Below are 26471 nucleotides of genomic sequence, written 5' to 3' on the forward strand. Positions count from 1 at the left end.
TAGATTATCTTGTCCTTAAGACTAAATAAGAAATCATCCCTAGTTCTCTTAGGGTAGCCAAAAGATATGCACTCTTCCATACAAGATTCCATCTCATTTGACTGCTGTTGTAAGACGTGTGCCGTAGCACCCTAAATCCGAATATGGTTTTATCTGGGCTTGCACCCTTTCCATAATTCTTTAGGTGTCTTTACAACAAACTTTGACGAAATCAAGTTAAGAAGGTACATTTCCTTCTCTTAGGCATCTCCCTTGAACAACATTGACAAAGATGAATAACTGAACATGATCTTTACCAAGTCTAGAAATGTTTGATTTTCGCATACTACAACTTCATTCAACTAACGCGTTCTTAGAGTTGACAGTTACAAAAACTATCCCCTCTTAAATCAGGTAAGACCTGAACTTACCAGACAGGTAGCCAACACTTTAGTCAGACCAAAGTGTTTTTGATTTGAACACCTACATGCTTTTCTGCCTCAGACTAAACCTCTTGAAATTTCCAAAAGCTTTAGACTTATGGCGCACTTGTTCTTGGTTTATTTGTCCAAATCCAGAGTAAACATTCATATAATGAAGTACTCATCACTTCTTCTGGTCTGAACGCTAAGTGGTCCACATACTTTAGTATATACCAGTTCCAGTTGAATAGTTGCGCAACCCTTTTTGGCCCTTGTAGGATTGCTTGGCCACTTTACCTTCCAAATAGGACTAATATGTAGCTGTTAGTTAAAAGATTATTGAACTTTCAGTCCCTCTTTTAACTATAACATGTTTCCCTCTTTTATTTCTTTGGTGAAAATCCTTGTTCATCATCCTTTCCATTCAACACAAAAATTTAGGGGGTATAGGACAAAGGTAATAACGACTATTTAAACAATGTACCAGAACAAACAAGGCGAAGATGAACTTCGAAATGTAACTGAGGAATCAATTGCATTGTCAAACCATGTTTTAACCAAAACAACTAACAAAAATTGAATTCCTCTTGAAATCTGGAACAAATAAACAGTCACCCAAAACCATAGTCTTATAAATAACTTGTCCTACTGCAAATGCAGACACAAGTTCCCATTTTCAAGCTTAAAATATCTATCTCCATTGCTGACAGGTGTGCCATGTTTGAACTACTACAAAGAGTAACAAACATAATCAGTGATTCCTGAATCAATAATTCATTCACTGATCAGGCCTTGATATGCCCATGTCTGGTTCTTTTCATCACCTCTGGGCAATTTTCTTTCAGTATCCCTTCACTCTGCACTTGAAGAACTTGCCTTGCGGCTTCTTCATAGCAAATGGTTTGACAACTGATAACCAAATCATTTTGTTCTTGTTACCACCCTTGGGTTTCCCTTTGGATTTAACAAGACTCTTAGCAAAACCTGCACCGTCTGCATTCTGTCTAGCAGAGCTGCTAGACGCAGCAAACATGTCATTAAGAGTCTGAAGCATTTCTACTCCACTCTTAATCATGTACACTTCTTCTGCAAGTATTTGGAAAGACTGACAATAATATAGCAGTGAACTACCATATCTGCCCTTTCCTAATCTGAGAAATGCATCTTAGTTTCCTTAGACGCATCCTCTGCGGGTTGCTATGGCCCTCGCATTGTTAGGACAAATTTTAGCTTTCATGTTTTAGAACAATATCAAAGATTTGCTTTTCACTTATTCATAGTTGGTACCATCTAGAGGTTTTCGACTCAAAATCATTTCTAAGATATTTTCTGAAAAACATATAAAGCACATAATTACAAACAAATAATGCAATAAACAAACGAAGTGCAAGTAGATTCTCATAACTACTCTTGTTTATTGTTAACAATCCTTTAGTTTATCTTTACAAGGCTTACGATGGGCAAGTCACTTGTAAAAACCAAAATTGTTATTTGGGCCTTCAGTGCCATTGCCATAGCCTCGATGGGAAGGTTAACAATTTTACCAAAGATGAATGTAATTAACCATTGTTTAATTTCAAAATTATCCTTAGTGTCTAAGCATTGCCGACGATGGACCGTACAATACTTTACTAAAATTTTAAAATTATTAAGATTTAATCTAGTGAAATCTGATTATCCTTATTCGATGGGGCTTCTACGATAACCATTTCACTAATAATCCCACAAATGGAGCCCGCTGGTTTTAAAATTAATTAATTTTTAAAACCTTCACCCATTCAACATTTTTGTTTGAGAATTTTCATAAGCCTTGTCGAATTCATTGTTTAATTTCAAAATTATCTTTAATAACTTAGTATTAATGACGATGGGTCGTACAATACTTTATTAAAATTTTAAAATTATTAAGGCCCAATAAAATCCAATCATGCTATTCCGTTGGGGCCTCACATGATTATTTTATTGATAGGCCCACAATGCGCCTGGAGGTTAAATTAATTTCTTAATTTAAATCTCCTCCCATAATTATTTAGGTCCAATCTAATAAAATCCAATCATGCTTATTCGATGAGACTTCACATGATTATTTTATTAATGGTCCTTATAATGCGCTTGAAGGTTAAATTAATTTCTTAATTTAAATCTCCTTCCATTCAACATAAGCAATATTTTCCAATTTCCAAGAATTATTTAATTGAGAGTATCCTTTGTTTGATTTCAAAAACTATGTAAGCTAGAGCGCCGATGAACGTGCATCACTCAACTTATCTAAATTTTGAAATCATTAAGGTCCTAAAATCTGGTCATGATAGGCAGCGTGTGCTTCGCACAATCATGATACATGATTGTGGTATGCAGTGTGTGTTTAACACATGACCATTTTAGTAGACCCACAAATTACTCGCAAAATAAAAGAATTCTGTTAGGAAATTTTCTTACTAACTGTCTTGATTTTAAACTCCAAAAATAATCAATTTGATTATTCTAGATTTTACCAAAATCATAATAATTAAATTAATTTTCGAAATTAATATAACCATTAATCTAGATTTTGTTTCCAAAATCATAATAATCATAATTTTATTTTATCAGAATATTTAAAATCAAAAACTACGCGCATATACTATCATACTAGTCGGTAATGACATAATAGTAAATATGTACGTATGACATGTGATCATACAGCAATATGACACCTTCCTATCCTATATGACATGTTATCACAAATATCATGTTAATCACACATATAATTCATACCATTCAATAAAAGCATTAAATAATAAATCCTAATTACTTTAATCCATGGCCTTCCTATTTTAAAGAAAATAAAATAAAATAATACAACTTTGGAATTCGACTTTCGCCTAGCCTATAGTATCTGTCTCAAGCCCCTTTAGGATTTCATGGGCCCAAAAGCCCAAAAGAAAATAAAATAAAATAAAATAAAATAATACAACTTTGGAATTCGACTTTCGCCTAGCCTATAGTATCTGTCTCAAGCCCCTTTAGGATTTCACGGGCCCAAAGACCCAATCCTTTGGCGAGAAACCCTGGGACGCGAAAGAGGAACCCTAGCCGTCAGGTCTACCGTGCCGTCACCCGAAGTCAAATCAGACCTAAACTCCAGGGGAAGGACTGCCACATAGAGACGAGTGCACCGCAGTTGGAACCACCCAAAAAGGTGGCCGGACGCTCCCTCACTCTCCCATTCTTTGCCGGAGAGTGGCGACCACTCTCATCCTCTTGTGGAGGCGCGTGGAGGAGCGTGGAGTCTTTGATGGCGGCGATCCGCCCACCGTTGCGTTCGTCTTTCTGTCCTCTTTCCAACCATATATAGATCGCCCCGTTCTGAGATCGGGAAGTCCTCGAAAAGTCTTCGACAGTGCTGACTGCGCATCTTCCTCGCGGTTTCTCGATCTTGAATTTTTACAAAATATTGAAAAATACACAAAAATTCCGAAATTTAAAAAGAAAAACATCAAGGAGGAAATCTAATAATATGGGATTAGCCTCCTTGTTACAAATCGAGAAATACACGAGAGACCCTAACCATGGATTAAAGCATTTTTACCGATTAAAATTTAAACTTTTATGAAACTGAACTATAAAGAATTAAAACATGAGTTTCAATAACAGATACAGAATAAAGGTGCCATATTTCAAAATCACAAAAATAAATCAATAAATCAAAGCTGATCTAAATCCCCGTCACAATCCGGCTCTGATACCAATTGAAGGTATATCATCAGAAACGCGGAAGCGCATCGTACCGATGTGATGAGGAATGAAGAACACCGCTTTGATTACCTGAGATGAAGCAGCGAGCGTGACAGTTTCTCACGTTCTGTTCTCCTCCTCAAGCCTCACGATCTGCAGCAACGCACCACGAACGGTCGCAATTCCGCTCTACGGTTGATCTTCTAGGCTATGACTCAAGGGGATCAGGGAGTCGTGTGGGCAACCGTTCAGATGATGAACGTCTGCCTCTTTGTGTTTATGATGTCTGTAACCCTAGGAGGCACTAGAGAGAAAAGAGAGTTTATATACTCTGCCCAATCCAAGACTAATCCTAAGCTTCATGGGTTGAAATTAGTCTTTTGGGCTCACTCTCACTAAAGCTATTGGGCTTAAGTGAAAAGAGCATATTAAACCCAACATGATGGATATGTTAAGAGTGACAATCTTACACATTTATTCGCTAAATCCCTCACGTACTTCCAATATTGTGAAATTGGCATATAGAATAGGTATGCATAAACTTAATAGTTTACTTTCATCAAGGGAAGAAAATTAATTATGATTATCCCTGAAGGATGGAGCCTTGAGGGTTTATTACTGTACTTTTTTTTTTCTTTACTAAGTTTTTTTTTCAAAAGGATTTTCTTGGTTAAAGGTTTTTAATGAGACAGTTTATGTGATATTTTGATAACATATGTTATGTACTCTTTTTCCTTTGCTAGTTTTTTCTATTGAATTTTCTAGCAAGGTTTTTAACGAAGTATGAACTTAGTGCAATGATGTCCTATAAGAAGTGTTATAAATGAATGTTATCGATCCAATTCAATGGATATTACTATACTTTACTATGGGAGAAGATCATGATATAATTATCATGAAAAATTATAATCGTTGCTCCACTTCATTAACTCCGAGAGTAGAGCTATATGATTCAATTGAGGGAGAGCTATACATCCACTCTTTTTTCATTTATCAAGTTTTGATGCCACTGAATTTTTTTTAGAAATTTTTTTAACGAGACAGTCTAAGTTTGCAAACAACAAAAGATTATATATTAACTATGAATATTGTACTCTCTTTTTTCCTTCGCTATGTTTTTATCCCATTACATTTATCTTCAAGGTTTTGATGAAACATATTTATAAAATCAAGTATTTTACTAAAATAATGTGGTGGAATGGATATGAGAAATATGTGTATTTTAATTGCACATGGATAAGATATGTATCTTGGACATGGACGAACGCATACTATTCAGGTACGCGATTTAAACACGTACATTCTTTATGCACAAATTGCAGCATCTATCCTATATTTGGAGCGTCTTCATCAATTCCCAAGTCATTTATATTTGCGAGCGCGACTTAAACATAATGCGAGCGCGACTTAAACATAAACACCACATACGATATTATTTTGGTAAAGTATTTAAATTTTGAATTAATCCCGTAAAAAAATTCATTAAAAGGCCATTGTTTTCCTTCCTTTTCACAAATTATAAAAAGAAATTTAATTTAAAAGAGTCCAGAATTGGCAGTTTATTTAGTTTTAGGTTGAAAAAGACGTTTTCCATGAACTAAAAATATAAGAATATTGCATGTTTTGATTTTAGTTTATGTCATAAATATAAAGTATGTGGTGTCCATTTATTTATAAATCTCACATATTTTATATTTATGAAATGATATATTAATTTTTTTTCTTTTTGATGAAAAAATATGATATACTAATCCCATATAATATAATATTAGTATTTTCCTTCATTTTATTATTGTAATAAATAATAAGACAAGGTATAAGACAAACTAAATTGATACTAGCACACTTTCAAAAGATAAAAAAAAAAAAACATAATTACGAAGATGCCATTGCCTGAACACTGGATGTCCTATAATATTATGTTATTTTCATCACTTTGCGACCTTAATAAATACTTTAACTATTTAATCAAACTCGTGCACCACACGGAATGTACAGCCAGTAAAAAATTAACACGTGACTTGGGAAGACATGGACATCGATTGTGCCTATCGTCCAGTCTTGGCGTTGTGCAAATAAATATCACACTTTGGGACCATATTTTTCGAACCTACTCTACCCTCTATACTCTACTCTCTGGTATTTTTTTGGCTGAAAGATGATGAAGCAGGTCCTTCTTCTGTTCTTCTGCTTTGCTTCTGGACTGACCCTTTCAGTCTCTGAGTCCAAATCTGCTTCTTTGCAACCTCATGCTGCAGAATCCTTCACTCTTGGTTATATCCAGGTAAAGTTAACCCTTGTGTTTTTTTTTTTTTCCTTTTAATTTTTTTAAGAAAATATTTTGGAGCTGTTTTTATGCATAACATAAAGTTCGAAACTTTACTCTCTTTTTGTTAAAAAAAAAATTTTTGGAGCTGTTTTTATGCATAATATAAAGTCAAAGACTTTATTTTATTTATTTATTTATGTTGGGTGTCTTTAATAGATGAAGAAAGTAGAGAACTGTTCTTACCTGGTGATGATATCTACAAGTTGTTCGTCTCCCAAGTTTACAACGGATCAGATCAGTCTTGTATTTGGGGATGTTTATGGCAACCAGGTTTTCCTTCTTTGTATTTCTCCGTTTATTTATTTCTTTATTGTGAAATATGTTTGATTGGTTCAAGATCGAATTTTGAACAAATATTCATAAATATAATGTTTATAGAGGAATTATAAACATACCCATAATTGATATTGAACCCGGAATCATGGGTATTCAATATTTTGTTGGAATTCACTATGTTACTTACATCCTCAATTTACCTTATTTGGGGGTAGGAAGCCTGTTAACTAATAGAGCAGTAGAACCTTGCTCACTTATGATAAAAGTGCGTAATTTCCCTTGTTAAAACACTAAATTTTCCAACCCTGCTCAACTGAGCAGCTGAGCTCCCAAGGGATTGCTTGATGCAGGGATCAAATCCTGCCTCAAGCAGTTTTTTGGAAAATCTTTGAGAGCCAGAGGATAAGTCAAAAAATCTTCGGTTGAGGGATTAGTCTCGTCCGAGGGCATGGTGCTCGGAGAAGGTTGAACAAGGATACCTCCCGCCAATGTACCAAAAAAAAAAAAACACTAAATTTTCCTTTTGTTTGTTTGTTATGCTATAGCTTAATCCATGTTTGTAAATTGCATATGTAAACAACACGCTAAAAGTGGAATCTGAATTAAAAGGACCCAATATATATATATCGGTAAAGAATTTCTCGAGTGAGATATGAGAGGTGAGATATGAGATAAGTTATCTGCGATGAAATTAAGGTGTTTTTGTAATTTTAATTTATTGCAAGGTTATATTAGTATGTATTATTATAATTTTTTTATTTTTTAATCTCAAAAGGACGAGTATGTGTGGAAGATTGACTTAGCAAGTTTTACCTTTATAATTAGCTGTTTATTTCACTTGTATATCAAATAGTTTATATGATTAGATTAAAGTCATTTGTAACTGAGTTAATAATTAATAATGAATATTTTAAGTTGATTATTCCTATATAGCTGATTAAGGAAGCTTAATTTTGAACCATTTGAAAGTTTTTATTTTTCGCTTTGCAATATTATTTATCAGGTATATGCACCAAGACTGGATGATCCAATTTCAAGGACATTTGAGCAGTGTTCTTCAGATACATTTCAGATAGATGGTCCATGTGCATCTCCTATATGTTATGCGTACCTATATAGATCTGGTGCATATAATGGTTGGAAGCCTGAAAGCGTTAAAATCTATGGCTATAACTCAGAGCCTGTTACTTTTGATTTCAACACCTCCATCCCCGAGGAGACGTGGTACGGTTATAATTTGTGCGACACTCCTCCATACACTCCTCCATCTTCTTCATACCAACTAGCCACTCAGAAATGGCTTATATGTGTTGTTATAGGTTTGGTTCTTAGTTTTTGGATGTAATTTATGCTCTGGCTGTTAAGTTATGCACTTACATAGACCATGTCTCATTTATTATGTACCCATGAAACTTAATTCGTACTTTATGCTAAAGTAGAGATACGAGACGTGTAATATCGTAGGACAAATTCAGTTAATACGTAATGTTGCTTGCCTCTTAACCGTTGTCTTGTTTATGTTCGAATTTTTTTTTTTAATGTGTTTATGTTCAATTTAGCGTTGGAGCAAGGAAGACTATAAAACAAAGATAGGTTGAGGGAAATCTTCTAGACACGAGATGAATATTTACATTTAATCCGATGCTCTATAAATATCTACCTTTCAATTTAAGAAGGCTTTATAAACACGGGTATGATTCAACAAATAATCAAAAGGTTAATTTCATAAAAATAATTATTTTTTACTAACGGTGATCAAAGATGACAATTTTTAACATGACATGATCATGGCATGAGAATTTTGTGTTCGATTTAATCTATTTTAAAAAAATTGTGATATTTGTGTTGACAAAAATTGATACAAACATAAAATTAATTTGTGTTAATATTCTTATATATTATTTGTGTTAATGTGCACAATAAACGACACATTTCGAGATTAATATGTAATGCTTCATTGTACAATCGGTTCATTAACATTACGTACGATATTAAATGTAGTTACAATCATAAAAGTTCATTTAAAAATTTGGCTAAATTTTGTCTCTTTCAATGTTGCTTATTCCACTTACAATAATCATTGTATTCAAATTAAACCAAAATTGTAACTGTAACCTCATGACATTGCGATATTATAATGTATAGCTTATTCATATCATACTAGTCCTATTAGACACAACTTGGGGTTCATATAAGTCCTTTAACATAATTCTCATTTTAGCAAATTGGGTTGCTCGCTTGAGCGAGCTCCCCAGCGAGCATTCGCAATTGCTCGTGTCCTGCTCGCTCAAACGAGCAAGACAGCGAGCCAATTAAATCCCTAGACAGTAGCTACTGCCCAGGTGCTCTGTTTCCTCGCAACCTCTCTTGCTGGAGCGAGGCCAACAACTAGCTCGTTTAAGCGAGCACATGAGCAAGAACTCCCCTGCTTTGAGTTCACTTCTGTCTCAATTTCAATCAGCTTGCTAGACTCCTCGCTAGAGCAAGCTCGCCAGCGAGCAGAGCCAGAATTTTGACATATGCTCTTTGTTTCATGGTTCATTCTTTACACCTCTTGGGTACCTAATAGACATGAAAAGGTAACCACTAGCCCAACAAACTAGGATGCACTTACATCCTATCAATTTACATCAATTCAAGATATTTCCTTATCCTTACTTGATTTACAAATTATGTATCTTTAGCTTAGCATTATTGACTCTATGACATCCATGCATAATCAATATACATTGTCAACCAAACTCGCTGTTAGTGGCAGCGAGTTTCATGGTCAAATAAGTCAGAACACTCAGCTTCTCCAAAACACATGGCCGCCAGTCTGAAACTTGCTGTTAGTGGCAACGACTTCCTAGACTCACACGGTGATGACACGTGGTATAAAATTGTAGTAGTTTTATCGTAAAACTTTAGTAGGCTATAACTTTTGACTTAAGTGTTCGAATTACGTGATTTTTTTAATTCCTCATAACTTTTCGATATCTTTGCGCTAACAAATTCCCAAAGGATTATTTGTTAGTGTTGGAAAGTGAAAACAAGAATACGAAATAAGTAGTATCATTCACAAAGATAAAATGTGCCAAACGGGGAACAAGCAAGCATATTTTTTAAAGAAAGTTGACCTTTGTGGATTGTTGGCGCATAGATCTTGAAAAGTTATGTGGAATAAACAAATTTACCTAATTAAGACATCCAAGCCAAAAATTATTGTCTTCTGAAGTTTTATGGTAAAATTTTCAAAATTTTGTGTTACGTGTCAACTCCGTGTAGTCTAGACCCTTAAAATCATAGCCACATCCAACGCGTTTCAGATTGCCTGACAACAGTCAGATTCGTTTGAATATTAAACTCGCTGTGAAGCAACAAGTTTGGTGACTTCAAAAAGTGTCCCATTTGGCAAATCAATCTCGGTGTCAGTGACAACGGACTTGAAGCCGTGACATTTTGACAAATTTTTTTGTTGATGTGACATTCTGATATTTTTATTTTTTTTTAAAAAAAGTGATAAAAAGTTTCGTCTTGTTTATGCTCAACTTATTGTGTTTCTGAAGAAACACTATTAGGGTGTGTTTGGTTGGAGGTTTTTTAGGAGATTGATAGACAAATGTGAAGTGGGGAAATTGGATGTCCATGTTTGGTTGAGAGAGGTTCCTAATTTAGGTACCTAAATTCCTTTGCTAGCAAACTACCTTATCTAGCATTTTGAAGCAAGAAAGCAGGCCAAAGAAACCCTTTTCTGATGTGGTTTTCTCAGTTAGCTATGCATTTGGGTATACTGTGTAATAAGGTAAAGACTTTTTTTTATGGGTAAAGGGCAGCAAGGCTTATCAACATTTTTTAAAAACAAGGATATTTTTGTAATATCACATTTTTTTCCCATCTATATTTTACCAAAAGCCAAACATAGATTTTACAAAAGTTACCTAATTTCTCCGATAAAATTTTTCCCTACCAAACAATTTTTTTTACATTTTCCTACCAAACTCATTTCCCAACCATTTCCCTACTAATCACATTTCCCTATGATTCATAAAAATTTCTCCTCAACCAAACGCCCTCTTAGGAATAAGAATACACTTAGCCATTTTTCTTTCGATTTACCATTGTTTATATAAGGTTTGCTTGAGTATCTTTCCTCTTTTTTATTTTCGTAAAATGAGAGGATCTTAATTATTGGAGAAAAATAATAGGAAAGCTTTAACATTAAATGTAATGAACCAAAACCGTGCTTGGATTGATTAGGGTGTGCATGACAATCATTCTATTCCCTAGCACTGTTTCTGAAAAGAAACAATTCTTTTCTATTTCTGTTTCTTGGAACAGTTTCTGAGAAAAAAATGTGTTTGATAACATGTTCTATTTTTATTCCGAGAATGAGAATTGCGTTTGATAACATAACAAATAATATAATAAAAAATAATTCTTATTAAATAAAAAAAAATTGGATCATCATTTTCCTCTCCATATGGTGTGTTTGTGGTGGTGGTGGTGGTGGCGGGTGGGGAGGGGGTGGCATGGTGGTGGTGGCGGCAGCGGCGGTACGGCGGTGGGAGGCAGTGATGTGGTGGTGGTTGTGACGCCAGTGGCTGCGATAGTGGTAGTGGTGGGGATGGTGGTGGTGGAGGTGACGGCAGTACTTCCTGGACATTTGGTGACGGAGGGAAGGTGGAGTACTTTCTGGACATCAACGGGGGAAAATGATACTTGTTTTCCCCTTACTGTGACCACATCTGGTGCCTCCTCTTCAGGCAGCCTCCTCGTCTGGTATAGGAATTCCCCCACCCAGTTCAAGTTTAACTCACGGTCATCAGTGGCGAAAAGCGACCACCGAAGTTTGTCCAGTGATTCCTTCACAAATGAAGGCAGAACCACTTTGTCCTGCTGCAGAGAAATGTTCCTTTCTGGGTACAGAGTGATGGTGGGTTCAGTGAGCTCTGGTTCTTCGTCGCATGGTGATGGAGATGGTGGTTGGTGGCATATGTGGTTGGTGGCGGAAATAATGGTAGTGATGACATAGTGGTGGTGGTTGTGGTGGCAGTGGCTACGGCGGTGGCGGTAGGTGACAGTGGTGGTGGTGGTGATGGCTGCGACGGTGGCAGCAGTGGTGGTGTAATGGCGGTGACGGTGGTGGTGTAATGGTGACGATGGTGGTGGAGGTGATAGTAGTGGCTGTGACGATGGTGGTGGTGGTTGATGGCGGCGGCGGCTGCAGCAATGATAGTGGTGGTGGCGGAAATGATATGGTGATGATAGTGGTGGCGGTTGTGACGGCAGTGGCTGCAGCGGTAGTAGTGGTGGGGATGGTGGTGGAGGAGGTGACGGCAGTGGCTGCGACAATGGTGGTGAGGATGGTGGTTGGTGGCGGCAACAATGGTAGCGGTAGCATGGTGGTGGTGGTTATGGTGGCAGTGGCTGCGACGGTGGTGGTAGGTGACAGTGGTGGTGGCGATGGTGGTGGTGGTGGCGGTGGCAGTAGTGGCTGTGACGATGGCGGTGGTGGTTGGTGACAGTGGTGGTGGTGGAAGTGGTGGCGATGGTGGTGGAGGCAATGGCGTGATGATGACGATGGTAGCAGTGGTTGCGATGATGGTGGTGGTGGTTGGTGGCGGTAATGGTGATTGTGGTGGTGACGGTGATAATGGTAACGATTGTTGCAGCGGTGGTAGTTGTGGTGGTGGTGATGGTGGCATGGTAGTAGTGATGGGTAGAGGTGGTGGTGATGGTAGCAGTGGCATCGTGGTGGTGGGGGTGGTCACGACAACACTAGTGGTACGACGGCAGCGACGACGATCGTGGCGGTGGTAGTGTTGGGATGATAGTGGTGGTGGTTATGATGGTAGAGATGGAGAGTGATTAAGAGAGATAAGTGTTTCTCATTTTGTGCTCGGGAACAAAAAAACAGAAATTTTTTGATTCTTTTTTCTGTTCCCCAGCACAAAAATTATATCGGTTCATCCCGGGAACAAAAAAATAAACCGATTTTACCAAACGAGTTTCCTATCCATTTCTGTTCCCGGAAACATAAATTATAAAAGAATTGATTCCGAGAAAGTTGTCATGCGCACCCTTAATCATTTTGAAAATAACTTTTTTTTTTGTGTTTTTTTTTTTTGCAAATTAAGTTGTACCTCTCCAAAATCAAACATGTTTGGGTTGTAGTATAAAACTTTATTGATTATTTTTTCACACTAAAAGTAGTTTATTTTCTTAGTTTTAGTATTTTGATTATTGTTTTCAGATTATTATAAAAGATTTAAGAAATAAATATCTCTTTGTCTTCAACGAAATAAAGTTTGCAATTATTTTAAGGAGAAAAATATGTTTATAGTTATAGGAAATAAAATTATGACGTTTCCAGGATTGAATAAATTACGGCAAGTAAAAAATTAACACGTGACTGGGAAATACGCCTATTGTCCGGTGTTGGCGTGGTGCAAATAAATATTAACACTTTGGGAACTATGCTTGTTCCACGACGCACCAAATAAACATTGAACTTTGACCATATTTTTCGAACCTACTCTACCCTCTATACTCTACTCTCTGGTATTTTTTTGGCTGAAAGATGATGAAGCAGGTTCTTCTTCTGTTCTTCTGCTTTGCTTCTGGACTGACCCTTTCAGTCTCTGAGTCCAAATCTGCTTCTTTGCAACCTCATGCTGCAGAATCCTTCACTCTTGGTTATATCCAGGTAAAGTTAACCCTTGTATTTTTTTTTTCCTTTACTTTTTTTAAGAAAAATATTTTGGAGCTGTTTTTATGCATAACATAAAGTCCGAAACTTTACTCTCTCTCTTTTTTTAAAAAATAAAATATTTTGGAGCTGTTTTTATGCATAATATAAAGTCAAAAGCTTTATTTTATTTATTTATTTATTTGTGTTGTGTGTCTTTAATAGATGAAGAAAGTAGAGAACTGTTCTTACCTGGTGATGATATCTACAAGTTGTTCGTCTCCCAAGTTTACAACGGATGAGATCAGTCTTATATTTGGAGATACTTATGGCAATCAGGTTTTCCCTTTTCCTTCTTTGTATTTCTCCGTTTATTTTATTTTATTTTGAAAATATGTTTGATTGGTTCTAGATTGAATTTTGAACGAAATATTCATAAATATATTGTTTATAGTCGAATTATAAACATACCCATAATTGAAATTGAACCCAGAATCATGGGTATTTAATATTTTGTTGGAGTTCATTATGTTACTTACATCCTCAATTATCTTTATTTTATTTTTGTTGGCGGGGATAGGAAGCCTTTTTTTTTTTGGTAATCGGAAGCCTATTAACTTATAGAGTAGTAGAACCTTGCTCACTTATGATAAAAGTACTTAATTTCCCTTGATAAAAACCTAAATTTTCCTTGTATGATTTTTTTTTAATGCTATAGCTTAATCGATGTTTGTAAATTGCATATGTAGAGAACACGCTCGGAGTGGAATCTGAATTAAAAAGACCCCGTATATATATATATTATTTTACATTATATTCTTAATTTTGATCCTTTGGTTATTGATCTCATTTTTATCTAAGAGCTCTAGTTTATTAGTTTTGTGAACTATTGAATACAAGATGAACAATGACTAAGAATGAGTATAAGACTTTTTATTTATATACTTGTGTAAGAATAATTAGTGTTACATTTAATTTTAGTTATTGATCTGCTTGTATTTAAGTACTCATATATATGATAAATTAGAGTTTTGGGATATAAATAATATTTATGTCTAAATTTGATAGAGTAATTTATACTAAAATAATCTGGAGATGTGTGGAAGATCGACTTAGCAAGTCTAGCAAGTTTTTCCTTTATATTAGCTGTTTATTTCACTTGTATCAAATAGTTTATATGATTACATTAAAGTCATTTGTAACTGAGATTAATAATTAATAATGAATATTTTAAGTTGATTATTCCTATATAGCTGATTAAGGAAGCTTAATTTTGAACCATTTGAAAGTTTTTTTTTTCCCCTTTGCAATATTATTTATCAGGTATATGCACCAAGACTGGATGATCCAATTTCAAAGACATTTGAACAGTGCTCTTCAGATACATTTCAGATAGATGGTCCATGTGCATCTCCTATATGTTATGCGTACCTATATAGATCTGGTGCATCTAATGGTTGGAAGCCTGAAAGCGTGAAAATCTATGGCTATAACTCTGAGCCTGTTACTTTTGATTTCAACACCTCCATCCCCGAGGACACGTGGTACGGTTATAATTTGTGCGACACTCCTCCATCTTCTTCATACCAACTAGCCACTCAGAAATGGCTTATATGTGTTGTTATAGGATTGGTTCTTAGTTTTTGGATGTAATTTATGCTCTGGCTGGTATGTTATGCACTTACATAGTCCATGTCTCATTTATTATGTACCGATGAAACTTAATTAGTACTTTATGCTAAAGTAGAGATACGAGACGTGTAATATCGTCGCAGAACTTCAGTTAATAATGTTGCTTGCTTCTCGACAAACATTAATAAGTAATATGATATCTTGTGTGTTTTGTTATGGAGTTTTTCCCTTTTATATATGTTATAATAATCGGTTAGGATAGTGGTGGGTAGTTACTAGTACTCTATCATGGAGATCATGGTAGGGTCCTTTAATGCCACTACTGCTTGGGTTCTATACACGTTCCTGGTTCATTGTCCGGGTTCCGGGATTGCACAACGTACCTTATCCCTAAGCCCTAACTCTGATGTGTGCTCTCTTTGAGCTTGCCTAAGTCCATATGGCGAACCCGAAATATTAAGCTCCCCAGTTCGGAGTATGATGCCTGCTCTACTCGGAGTTAATAATATGGGTTGTCCTTTTGTAATGTCACTCATTATTACTTTTATCTGCTACCATTAAATGTTTCCTGCCTCTTCATCCCCTTCTTGCCAAGTGTCCTTTTCCTCTTGGTCTCGATTTTCCAAAATTGCGTGATTTGATAAGTATCAATCATTTCGTTTCGAAATTCAAAACGTCGGTTGGCTTTTACATTTCCTTCTTATTCAGCTTTTCTTTCTCTCAATTTTTACTCTCACTATTTTCTCTGCCTGTTCTTCTTCTTGTTCTCTCTCCCTCTTTCTGCCATTATCACTTCTTCATTTTTCCTTCTTCTACATTTTCTTGGCCTTCTTGTTGACTTTGCTTCCAGGTTGTTGTTCTCGTTCTCCATCTTCGTTGAACTCAATACCAAGTAAGTTTATTATTCCCATTGTTCTTTTACTATTCCCATTGTTCTTATTCTTTATAATCTTTATTTGTTGGACTTCTTGCATGTTTATATTTTGGGCATCTGCTATGTACTTATCACTATTCATCTTTTTACTATTATGAACCCTCCTAATACTTCCTCTACTATCATCTTTAAGGAAAACCTTTTGGATTCTCTCCTAACCTCTTCTTTGCATGAAAGTTATTCTCCTTATTGCACTAACTTTACCCCCTTTAGGACTTCTACATTTCCTTTGTCGGGTTCCAGATGGATTAGGGTACTTTTACATCCACCACCATCCCTAAATAACATATTAGCTATTAACTCCCTTTTTGAATTAGATTTTAGCAGTGCCTTTTCGTCCAGGCACATGCCGATGAATCGTCCTTACCATTCGCTTCACGCTTCTCGCTTTGCTCTCCCTTCCAACTTGGCGGGTTTAGAATGGGTTGACGAAGAAGCCTTAAGACTTCGCTCAACTTATGAAAACAATCTGAGTACTCTTTATGTTGCCATACAGTCAGTACCTCTCTTTCATAATTCCATTATTACTTCTTTCCGGGTTGTCATACCCGGCGAAATGACTGCATCTGTACTCCTTCTGGACAAGGTGATAACTCTTTCTTTTTCGTCTATAAATGTTTATTTCCTGAGCTTAAAATCACCTTACCTTTTACCGACTTTCAAATGGACGTCTTGAATCATCTCGAAGTCGCTCCTTCTCAACTTCATCCTAACAGTTGGTGCTTTTTGCGCACTTTCGAAATAATTTGCCAAGCTTATGGATTTGCTTATTCTTCCCAGGTCTTTTTGCCGTGAAACGCCATCGAGAAGGGTAGTACCCGCTATAGTTGGGTTTCTTTGAAAGCCCGCCCAGGATTTATGTGGTGTACTATTTATAAGGATAACTGAAAAAATTTCAAAGAAGATTACTTCAAAATTTGCATACCTGAAGCTCTTCCTTCTACACCTTCTGCTTCTTCTTCTTATTCCCAATCTGCACCTCCTGCAGCCTTCTTTTTGGATCAAGCTGGACTTCCTCGGTTCCCATTATCTTGGAACCGAGCTTATTACACCCCTACTGCCAAAGTATTTTTAACTAACTCCAAGAATTTGACTAACGAAGAGTTTGAAACCTATACTTGGTTTAAAGATCTAGCAGTTCAACTAACCAAGCAAAATTCCTTTATTGCTCCTCGCTCCATTCTAGATTATAAAGATTCTTCCGACTGGATGCGCAGGAAACTTAGTAAGTAACCTAACATATTCCTCACATGCCATTATATTTTTAATGTCTAACTCTATATTATTAATTTTTGAGATAAATTCATGGATCCTTAATTTTTTGCCCGGATGAAGAAGAAAGGAACCCGGACTGATATTCCCTCTGCCTCTGGCGACAAGGATCCTTCTTCTACTCCTTCTCCTATTTCGGCTACATCTGCTACGGGTTCTATTCCCGGAGATAGTATTCTGGTAGATATAGAGACACCAATTGATTCTGGCGAACTCCGACAGAGAAAATAGGTCAGGATAAATGATCAAAGCACAGATACAACCAATGCTGATAAGCCTTTAACTCCTCCGACTTCCGTCGTTGCTATGCAATCCCAAGGTCCCAATTTTATGAACAAAGTGCAGCCCTGTTTTATTGCAAGTCTTCGAGAAAAATGGGATAAGCTTTCTTTAGACCAACTTATCTCCAAATTTACTGCTGTTTGAGATAATGACCACTGGGAAGCACACTTTTTTGAAATGGCTCTTCTGGCTTTGGCTGAACGCCAACAACTTCTCACTGAGCTCAAGGATTTACAACCTTTCAAAAACAATTTTAAGGCTGAGCAGGAACATCTCAAGAAACAGGCTGAAGCTGCCGAGGTCGTTGCTCAGGGCTTCCAAATCAAATTAGAAGAGAGTGAAAAAGTCGTCACTGTTGCTGAAGAAGCCGCCAAAGCAGCTAATGAAGAGTTAGAAGTTGTTAAGAAAGACTACTTGAATTTGACCAAAGAACGTGACCAATTGAAAAAGAATTTTGAAGACTCTGATTTTCAAGTAGCTGAGCTGGAAATGAAAGTAGGCTTGGAGCAAGCCGCTACTGAGATGGACTTCAAATTTGAAGCTTATGGTCACCAAGTTCGTGGTTGGGTTTTGGACTAGGTTGGCTTTTTCAACCCGAAAAGCTCTCTTCGTGACTTGCACAAGATTGAAACTTTTAATTTTATAAAGGACAGCCACTTGTGTACCTATGCCGAGGAAGGTCAAACAGTTATGCTTGCAACCCACCCATCTGAATATGCTAGTTTGCATCCAGGTCCCACTACTACTGCCTCTGAAGATGCTTGAGACCCTTATGAAGAAACTTGAAGAGGTGGTATGCCACCTTTATTTGTATTTTCTTTGGGATGTCATGTCAACTACTATTCATTTTGTCTTTTCTTCACTCTTATTTGTACTCATTTTGTACTTGAAATAAAATAGTCAATTCTATGCTCGTAATATTATTGTTTATTTGTTATAACGACAAACTACTCTTTATAAAGATCCTGATTTTATCCTTTTCTGAATTCATAAATTATTATCAATTCACTTTCTACTGGCGAGTTAAGATTTAACGGGTGCTACATATGACCCTTTCTGGTTATCTTTATTCTTCGCGTTTCCGAGTAGAAATTGGACGGGTGCCCAAGAGGTCTGGCGGCAAGGGACTTTCTGTTTTTCCGTTTCCGAGTAGGAATTGGACAGGTGCCCAAGAGGCCAATTTTGGTGGCAAGGGACTTTCTAACTTTCCTTGAATCAACTACTTTTGTCGGAACTCGCTTGTATTATTGAATTCAAAGGTTACAAAAGGAAGTACTGCAAATAATAAACTTTCTAAAAGAAACTTAAAACAACTATTCATCTCTTAACTTGGAATTATAAACGATAATCTAAAGATAATTGAAGCGAGTTCCCTAACTGAAATACCTCTTCAACTTGCCAGCATTCCAATGCCTTGGAATCGATTTCCCATCTAAATGCTCTAACTGATAAGCTCCTATATGTGTGCAAGTCGTCACTCTATATGGATCTTCCCAATTTGCTGCCAACTTGCCATCCCCAGCATTTTTGTTTCCTATATCTGCCCGCCTCAACACTAGATCTCCAACTTGAAACGATCTTTTTACTACTATCTTGTTATACCTTGTTGCTGCTCGCTGCTTGGACGCCATCTCCACCATAGTTGTCTTCTCTCTTTCCTCTTCTAACAAATGTAAATCAATATTCATCATTTCATTATTAACTTCTTATTTTTCCTTTTCTATCATCTTCCTTCTCCACGATGGTTCTCCAACTTCTACTGGTAACATCGCATCAAACCCATAAGTCATCTTGAATGGAGTCTCTTGAATACTAGACTGTACTGACGTTCTATACCCCCGTAACACATTATCTAACTCCTCTAACCAATTCCCTTTGCACCCCTTAACTCTCCTTTTTAAACAATTTGCCAGAATTTTATTAGCTGACTCCACCTGCCCGTTCGTCTGAGGATGTTCTACTGCTGCAAAATGATGCTTTACTCCTAACTCGGCAACTGCTTGTCAGAACTTGCTGTCTATGAATTAAGTCCCATTGCCAGTAATAATTATTGCAGGTATGCCAAACCTACAAACAATCTTCCCAATAAAGAAATTCTGGACTTTCCGAGCAGTAATACTTGCCACGGGTTTTGCCTCTATCCATTTTGTAAAGTAATCTGCTGCCACAATCAAATACTTAATTACCCTTGCTGCTTTGGGAAATGGGCCTAAGAGGAACATTCCCCACTTAAAAAATAGCCATGGAGAAGAGATTGTAAACAACTCTTTTGGAGGAGCTTTATACACATTAGAGAATTTCTGACATTGTTCACACCTTTGGACATTTGTTTTTGCGTCTTCCCCCATCATTGGCCAAAAATAACCTGCTTGGATAGCTTTTCGTGCTGAAGACTTCCCTCCAAGATGATGCCCATTAATACCCTCATGAATTTCTTCCAACACGTACTCGGTATTCGGTGGAGCTATACACTTCAACAGCGGCGAGTTAAACCCCCTTCTATACAAGTGCCCTTCTAAAATCACAAACCATGTCGCCTTCCTCCTCAATCTACTTGCTTCCATATTATCTTTTGGCAATTCTCCTTTCTCCAAAAAAGGTCTAATCGGATCCATTCAATTGCCTTCCTCTATCATCCACACAATACTCGGAGCCTGGATGCTCTGTTGTATTATTGTCCTTAAATTCCCTGTGGCTTTAGTACTTGCTAACTTAGAAAGTACATTATCCCGGACATTGTCATTTCTCCGAATGTGCTATACCCGGACATCTTTAAATTCTTTCATCAGCTCCTGCACTCTTGCTAAATACTTGATCATGACTTCTCCTCTTGCCTGATAAACTCCATTTATCTGAAAGATCACCAACTGCGAATCACTATATACTTCCAAAAACTCCGCTCCAAGTTCTTTTGCATGAACCAACCCTGCAATTATTGCCTCATATTCTGCTTGGCTGTTACTTATGGGAAACTCTAACGTCAAGGAGTGCTCTATCGTTACTCCTTCCGGGTTTTTTATTATAATTTCTACTCCGCTTCCTCTTTTATTTGGCGATCCGTCCACAAATAATTTCCACCAACTATCTAATGCTTCTCTTCCCGGATGTGTCATCTCTACTACAAAATCTGCCAAGGCTTGTGCTTTTATTGCCAGACGTGTTTCAAAACTGATACCAAACTCGGATAATTCTACTACCCACACTACCATCCGCCCTGCTAAATTCGGCTTCTGCAACATTTGCTTAATTGGCTGATTGGTCCTGACTATTATCTGGTGACACTGAAAATCATGACGAAGCCTTCTTGCTATTGTCAATAATGCCAAGGCCATATTTTCTATGTGTTGATAACGTACCTTAGCACACTGCAATACTTTACTTATAAAGTACACCGACTTCTGATTGTTGTCTTCCCCTCTCTGCGAAACAGATAAATATAAGAATAAAACTTCACCTGGTTCCGGCTTGCTGAGAATTGGAGGTGAAGCTAAAATTCTCTTTAAATGCTGAAATGTGGCTTCACACTCCTCTGTCCAAGAAAAATTATTTCCCTTCTTTAACAGTTGAAACAATAGCAAGGAAACGTGGGCTGACTTTGCCAAGAACTTGGATAACGCCGTTACTCGGCCATTCAACTTCTGAACCTCCCTGACGTTCCTAGGACTCTGCATTTCTAGCACAGCTCTGCATTTATCTAGATTAGCTTCAATTCCCCTTTTCTGTCAATAAGAATCCTAATAATTTTCCTGCTGGTACCCCAAAGGCACACTTAGCTGGATTCAACCGCATATTATGCTTCCTAATCTGCCCAAAAACTTATTGCAGGTCGGCCAAATGTGTTTTACCCTCTCCCAACTTCACAATCATATCATCCATATAAACCTCCATCATTCTACCTATCAAATACTTTAGTCATCATCCTCATGTAAGTGGCTCATGCATTTTTTAATCTAAACGGCATCACATTGTAACAATAAATTGCATCCTCCGTTATAAAGGCCATTTTTTCTTGATCTTCTTTCCACAACGGTATCTGATTATACCCGGAATAAGCATCCATAAACGATAAAACTTTATACCCGAAAGCATTATCCACTAAATGATTAATACGTAGAAATTGAAAAGGGTCTTTAGGGTAGACTTTATTCAAATCTGTGTAATCAGTGCACATCCTCCATCTCTCATCCGACTTCCTTTTTAAAATCAGGTTGGCTAGCCATGTTACATACTCTATTTCTCCAATAAATCTGGCTTCCAACAACTCCTTTGCTTCAATCGATTTCCTCCTTTTTGGGCAAAATCTCCTCTTTTTTTGGGCAACCGGCTTCGAACCGGGCATCACTGCTAACCGATGACAAGATAAAGATGGATCTATCCCCGACATGTCAGAAGGTTTCCAAGCAAACAAATCCACATTCTTTTTTAGCAACTCCTTCAACTCCTCCACAACCTCCTGATTCAACTCGGAGCCTACTCTTGTAGTTTGCTCCACTAACATTCCCAGCTGGAACTCCACCATCATTTCAGCGGGTTCCAGTTTTCTCCTTTACTTTCTATTCGAGGATCCAACCCCACTACCATCACTCGTGGCTCCTCTTTTTCTTCTTTCTTACCCTTCTTTTCCTCTTGTTTACCTACTTGACTTCCTCTTTGCTGAGACTTAATTTGTTCGTTTCTTTTTTCCTTTTTCCTTCTTGTTTTCTTGTGGAATCCGTAGACTCATATTATAATAACTCCGGGCAACCACTTGATCCGCCCTCACTGTGACTATATTCCCATCCTTGGCAACAAATATCATGGCCAACTGATCCATCGGCAAGAATATTTTAAAATTCTTCATAAAAGGCCTGCCCAGAATAACATTGTATGTTGACCCTAAAGACCACTACAAATGAAAAAGTTACTGTATTATCTGTAGGCGCTTTGCCTAGTGTTAATCTCAATGACATATACCCAAACAGCTTAATTTTATCCCATGTAAAAGCCAATAAATTAGCTCCACACGGCTCTAGTTGATCACAATCTAAATCCAACTGCCTGAATGCATCCCAAAATATGATGTCCACCGAGCTCCCAAGATCTACCAGCATCCTTTCCACACGATAGTTAGCTAATAGTCCTGAAATAACCAAAGGATCATCGTGCTCCGGGTCCAAAATCTCATCATCCAAATCTTCAAATACTATCTGCTTGCCCGTTTTCCTCCTTTCTTATTTAAAACATGGTTTTTCTGAAATGGCCATGCATGTGTTTAAATGTCTTTTCCGAGCATTGTTAGATTCTCCACCTCTAGCTCGCCCTCTGGCAATAGTGCATAACTGCATATATGCCCTACCTATACATGATTAGGGGATGTCTGCGTTTCTGCCTTCTGGCTTTTTTTTGCTTCTTTTCCTCTTTCTCTGGGCGGGCTGCGGCTTCGTTCTGGTCGCTTATAATTATACTCTCTTTCTCTGCATCCTTCTCCTTCACCCCTTCTTACATACTTTTGCAACTTTCCTTCTTTAATCAACTGCTCAATAACATTCTGTATGTTGAAACAATCATTTGTAAAATGTCCATATCCCCTATGGAACTCGCACCATTTTGTTTTATCTGCTTATGCATAACTCGATCTAATAGGCAGCGGCCTGGGAACATTCCTCATCTCCGTGCTCATCACCTCCTTCAAAATTTGTGCTCTCGAAGTATTCAACTGAGTGAACTCCCTTCTGTATGCTTCTCGTAACCTTTCTCCGACTAAACGAGGTCTCCTTTCTTCCATTTGTCCTCTACTCGCCGGTCTATTTGGCCTCCTGTTTTGTGTAGCTTCTTGAAAACCTCGTTCAATTTCTCTTTGAGAGGTTTTAAACTCTTTCCAACAATTCTTCTTTTGAGTTCGGCCTCTTCTTTGCCAACCCTCTTGGTTGTAACCCGGTGGTGAATAGCAGCAAATACGTCTAATTTTCAAACCCCCTAACTTGTCTAGCCTCTGCCTGAAAATGCTCGTAATATTCCCTCAACTTCTCGCCAGGATTTTGCCTCACCCCACATAAATTATGTGTAGTTTTAGGCTGTGGTCCACAATGAGCAAATTGTTACGTAAATCATAACGAAAACTCCGCCCAACCGTCAATTGAATTTTCCGGCAACACTATAAACCATTCCAAAGCTTGTTTTCTCAGAAAAACTGGAAATGTTCTGCATAAAAGAGAATCTGTTTCTCCACACAATGACATTGCTGCTCGGAACACTGTTACGAACTCTCTGGGGTCTGAACTTCCATCATATGCTTTCATGTCGTTAGGCTATTTGAACCAGCTCGGGATAGGCTCTACTCTCAACCTCCAGGGTAATGGTGTCCCTAATGGACCTTGATTAATAGGCATTATAGGAAATCTCTGCTGAAACTGTGGCTAATATGATGCCACCCATGGTTGCCTATTCATATATGATCTTTCGGGTCTCGCATTCATCATCTGCCCTTCGTAAGGTTGCGCCCTATAACCCTCTTGGCGGTCTTGCCCGTTATGATAAAATTCTGAGTTACCCCTCTGATTACTCGTCTGATGTTGACCTCATCTTCCTCCTTGATTCTCTGCTTCCCAAACATAGTAATTCCCTGTTTCTTTTGGCGGGTACTCTCCTCGGTGATTATGACAAAACTCTTCTCTTTTTGGCCTCCTTCTTCCCTGATATTCCGTCTGCCGCCTTTGATTTTGCCAACCTTCCTCTTGGCGAGTGTAGTATTGGCGGCTTGCCTCATGATTTTCCTCTCGAGCATTCTGTTAGTCGTACCCCGATTGCCAGCCTTCTTGATATCTCCAGCTCCTTCCTGTCTCCCGGGTATAAGCCATATGTACTCACTCTTCGTTTTTTTGGTTTATCCCTCGTCCTCTATCCCGGTCATTCATTCTTTCTGGAGGGCTTCTCGACTCCCTTGAAGGTTGCCACCGACCATTCTTTTGTCCCCTATCCCCTTCATTTCTCGGATGGGGTAACGGAATATAACTAGAAAGTGGGGATTGAGAACCCCCTATCCTAGTTTTGCAATGTTGCCCATTCTCCTGGTCTGTTCTTTCTTCAGAATAACGTCTCATTCTCCTTCCCTCCTGGTGATGTATGTTCCTTATGTCTTCTACTAACTGGATTAAAGCTTGCCCAATTGTGTTCGAAGAACGACTCCTCACATTGGATTGGAAAGAATTTTCTTCTTCTTCTCCAACAAGATTATCATTCTCTACTCTCTGCTCCTCACGATTATTACTAGTCATTAAAAAAGGTAGGGATAGCTTTACCTTCCCTACAGACGGCGCCAAATGTTCTGGACGAACATTAATAGGTAATCTGATATCTTGTGTGTTTGTTATGGAGTTTTTCCCTCTTATATATGCTATAATAAACGGTTAGGATAGTGGTGGGTATTTACTGGTACTCTATCATGGAGATCACGGTAGGGCCCTTTTAATGCCGCTACTGCTTGGGTCCTATGCACGTTCTTGGTTCATTGTCAGGGTTCCGGGATTGCACAACGTGCCTTATACCTAAGCCCTAACTCTGATGTGGGCTCTCTTTGGGCTTGCCTAAGCCCATATGGCGAACCCGGAACACTTTTTAACCGTTGTCTTGTTTATGTTCAATAATTTTTATAATATGTTGTGTTCAATTTAGTGTTGGAGCAAGGAAAACTCTATAAGACAAAGATAGGTTGAGGGAAATGTTGGAGACACGAGATAAATATTTACATTTGAATTCTGATGCTCTATAAATATTTGCAGGGGCGGACAAGCGAGCATTGGCGTCCGCTCCTCTTTAAATTTTTTTTTTAATATTATATATATAATTTTTTTTAATAATAATAAGTTATAAGTGTTGATAGTTAGTTCTTTCAAAAATATTTATAATAATCAGTATCTTTTATTAGACTTGATAACATTTAAAATTTTAAAATTTTATTTTTGCCCCAATTATAAGAAATCATGGGTCAGCCTTTGAATATTTGTATTTCAATTTAAGGAAAGCTCTATAAACATATGGTCCAATAAGTAATCAAAAGGTTTATTCCATTAAAAAACTATTTTTTTACAACTAACGATGAGGGGTGGCAATTTTTTAACAGATGAGAAATTTGTGTTTTGGTAGATTTGTTTTTAAATTTGTATTGGTAAAAATTGATACAAATTTTTTATGTTGTATTATGTGTCAACATGTAAATATGAAATTAACTCTATGTTATTATTCTTATGGGTTTTTCGTGTTAACCCGCTTAATAAATTATACACCTTGAGCTTAACGGATTATCGGTATGGCGACATGTCGTGTTATTGTGCATAATAAGCAACACACTAAATTTAAGGTTTATTGTTCATTTGTGTAATGTCAATCTGCAAAATAATTGGGTAGTGTTTATACCAAATGTTTTGACCCTTTTTTAAATTTGTATCGTATTCATGTTGAGTGTATTCATATAGATATTAATATTGTATCGTGTCATCTATGTTATTAATGAAAGATGTTAGCATTAGGGAGAAAAAATAAATACTTATATTTATTTATTTATACATTTGTTTTCCTCAACTTTTTTTAAGGAAAAGCTCAAAACCCCCCTATACTTTTATTTTGAATCACTTACATTCTTATACTTTTTTTTAATCATTTACCCTCATGTAGTTTCTTTAGTGTTTTAAAACTCGGACCGATCATTGACTCGACTGAGGTACTGGGTCATTGGTTCAACCGGGTTCAACTGAATATACTGTTCATATATTAAAAATATAAATATATTACTTATATTAAAAATTCACGGAAGAAAACTATCAATAATGGAAATTTCTCCATATTACAATGATGAATAAAGTGGCAATCCATTATGTAGCAAGCAAAGGGTACCCATATCACAAGAAATACTTTTTCAAGCTTATTGGGTTATAGTGCTACACTGCAAAAAGTCAAGAAGGATTGTAGTTTTCATTGCTTAAG

General features: G+C 37.1%; 3 protein-coding genes across 3 annotated transcripts; all 3 read left to right on the forward strand.

Annotated features, from left to right (window-relative positions):
• Positions 1 to 6220: 6220 nt before the first annotated feature.
• Positions 6221 to 8226, forward strand: LOC133302867 (embryo-specific protein ATS3B-like). Its single transcript, XM_061502683.1, has 3 exons — positions 6221 to 6402; positions 6604 to 6717; positions 7727 to 8226. The coding sequence occupies exons 1-3, from the start codon at positions 6277 to 6279 to the stop codon at positions 8066 to 8068; spliced, it is 582 nt and encodes a 193-aa protein (XP_061358667.1). The 5' UTR covers positions 6221 to 6276; the 3' UTR covers positions 8069 to 8226.
• A 2959-nt stretch (positions 8227 to 11185) lies between these two features.
• LOC133302870 (uncharacterized) lies at positions 11186 to 11856 on the forward strand. Its single transcript, XM_061502686.1, has 2 exons — positions 11186 to 11687; positions 11759 to 11856. Exons 1-2 carry the CDS (start codon positions 11186 to 11188, stop codon positions 11854 to 11856), a joined length of 600 nt encoding a protein of 199 aa, XP_061358670.1.
• A 1348-nt stretch (positions 11857 to 13204) lies between these two features.
• On the forward strand, positions 13205 to 15227 carry LOC133302874 (embryo-specific protein ATS3B-like). The gene is made up of 3 exons (XM_061502689.1): positions 13205 to 13411; positions 13619 to 13732; positions 14717 to 15227. The coding sequence occupies exons 1-3, from the start codon at positions 13286 to 13288 to the stop codon at positions 15044 to 15046; spliced, it is 570 nt and encodes a 189-aa protein (XP_061358673.1). The 5' UTR covers positions 13205 to 13285; the 3' UTR covers positions 15047 to 15227.
• The last annotated feature ends 11244 nt before the right edge of the window (positions 15228 to 26471 follow it).

The sequence above is a fragment of the Gastrolobium bilobum genome, unplaced genomic scaffold, assembly GCF_033153095.1.
Source record: "Gastrolobium bilobum isolate Gb01-03AN ecotype WA unplaced genomic scaffold, APGP_CSIRO_Gbil_v1 utg548, whole genome shotgun sequence".
Taxonomy (NCBI): domain Eukaryota; kingdom Viridiplantae; phylum Streptophyta; class Magnoliopsida; order Fabales; family Fabaceae; genus Gastrolobium; species Gastrolobium bilobum.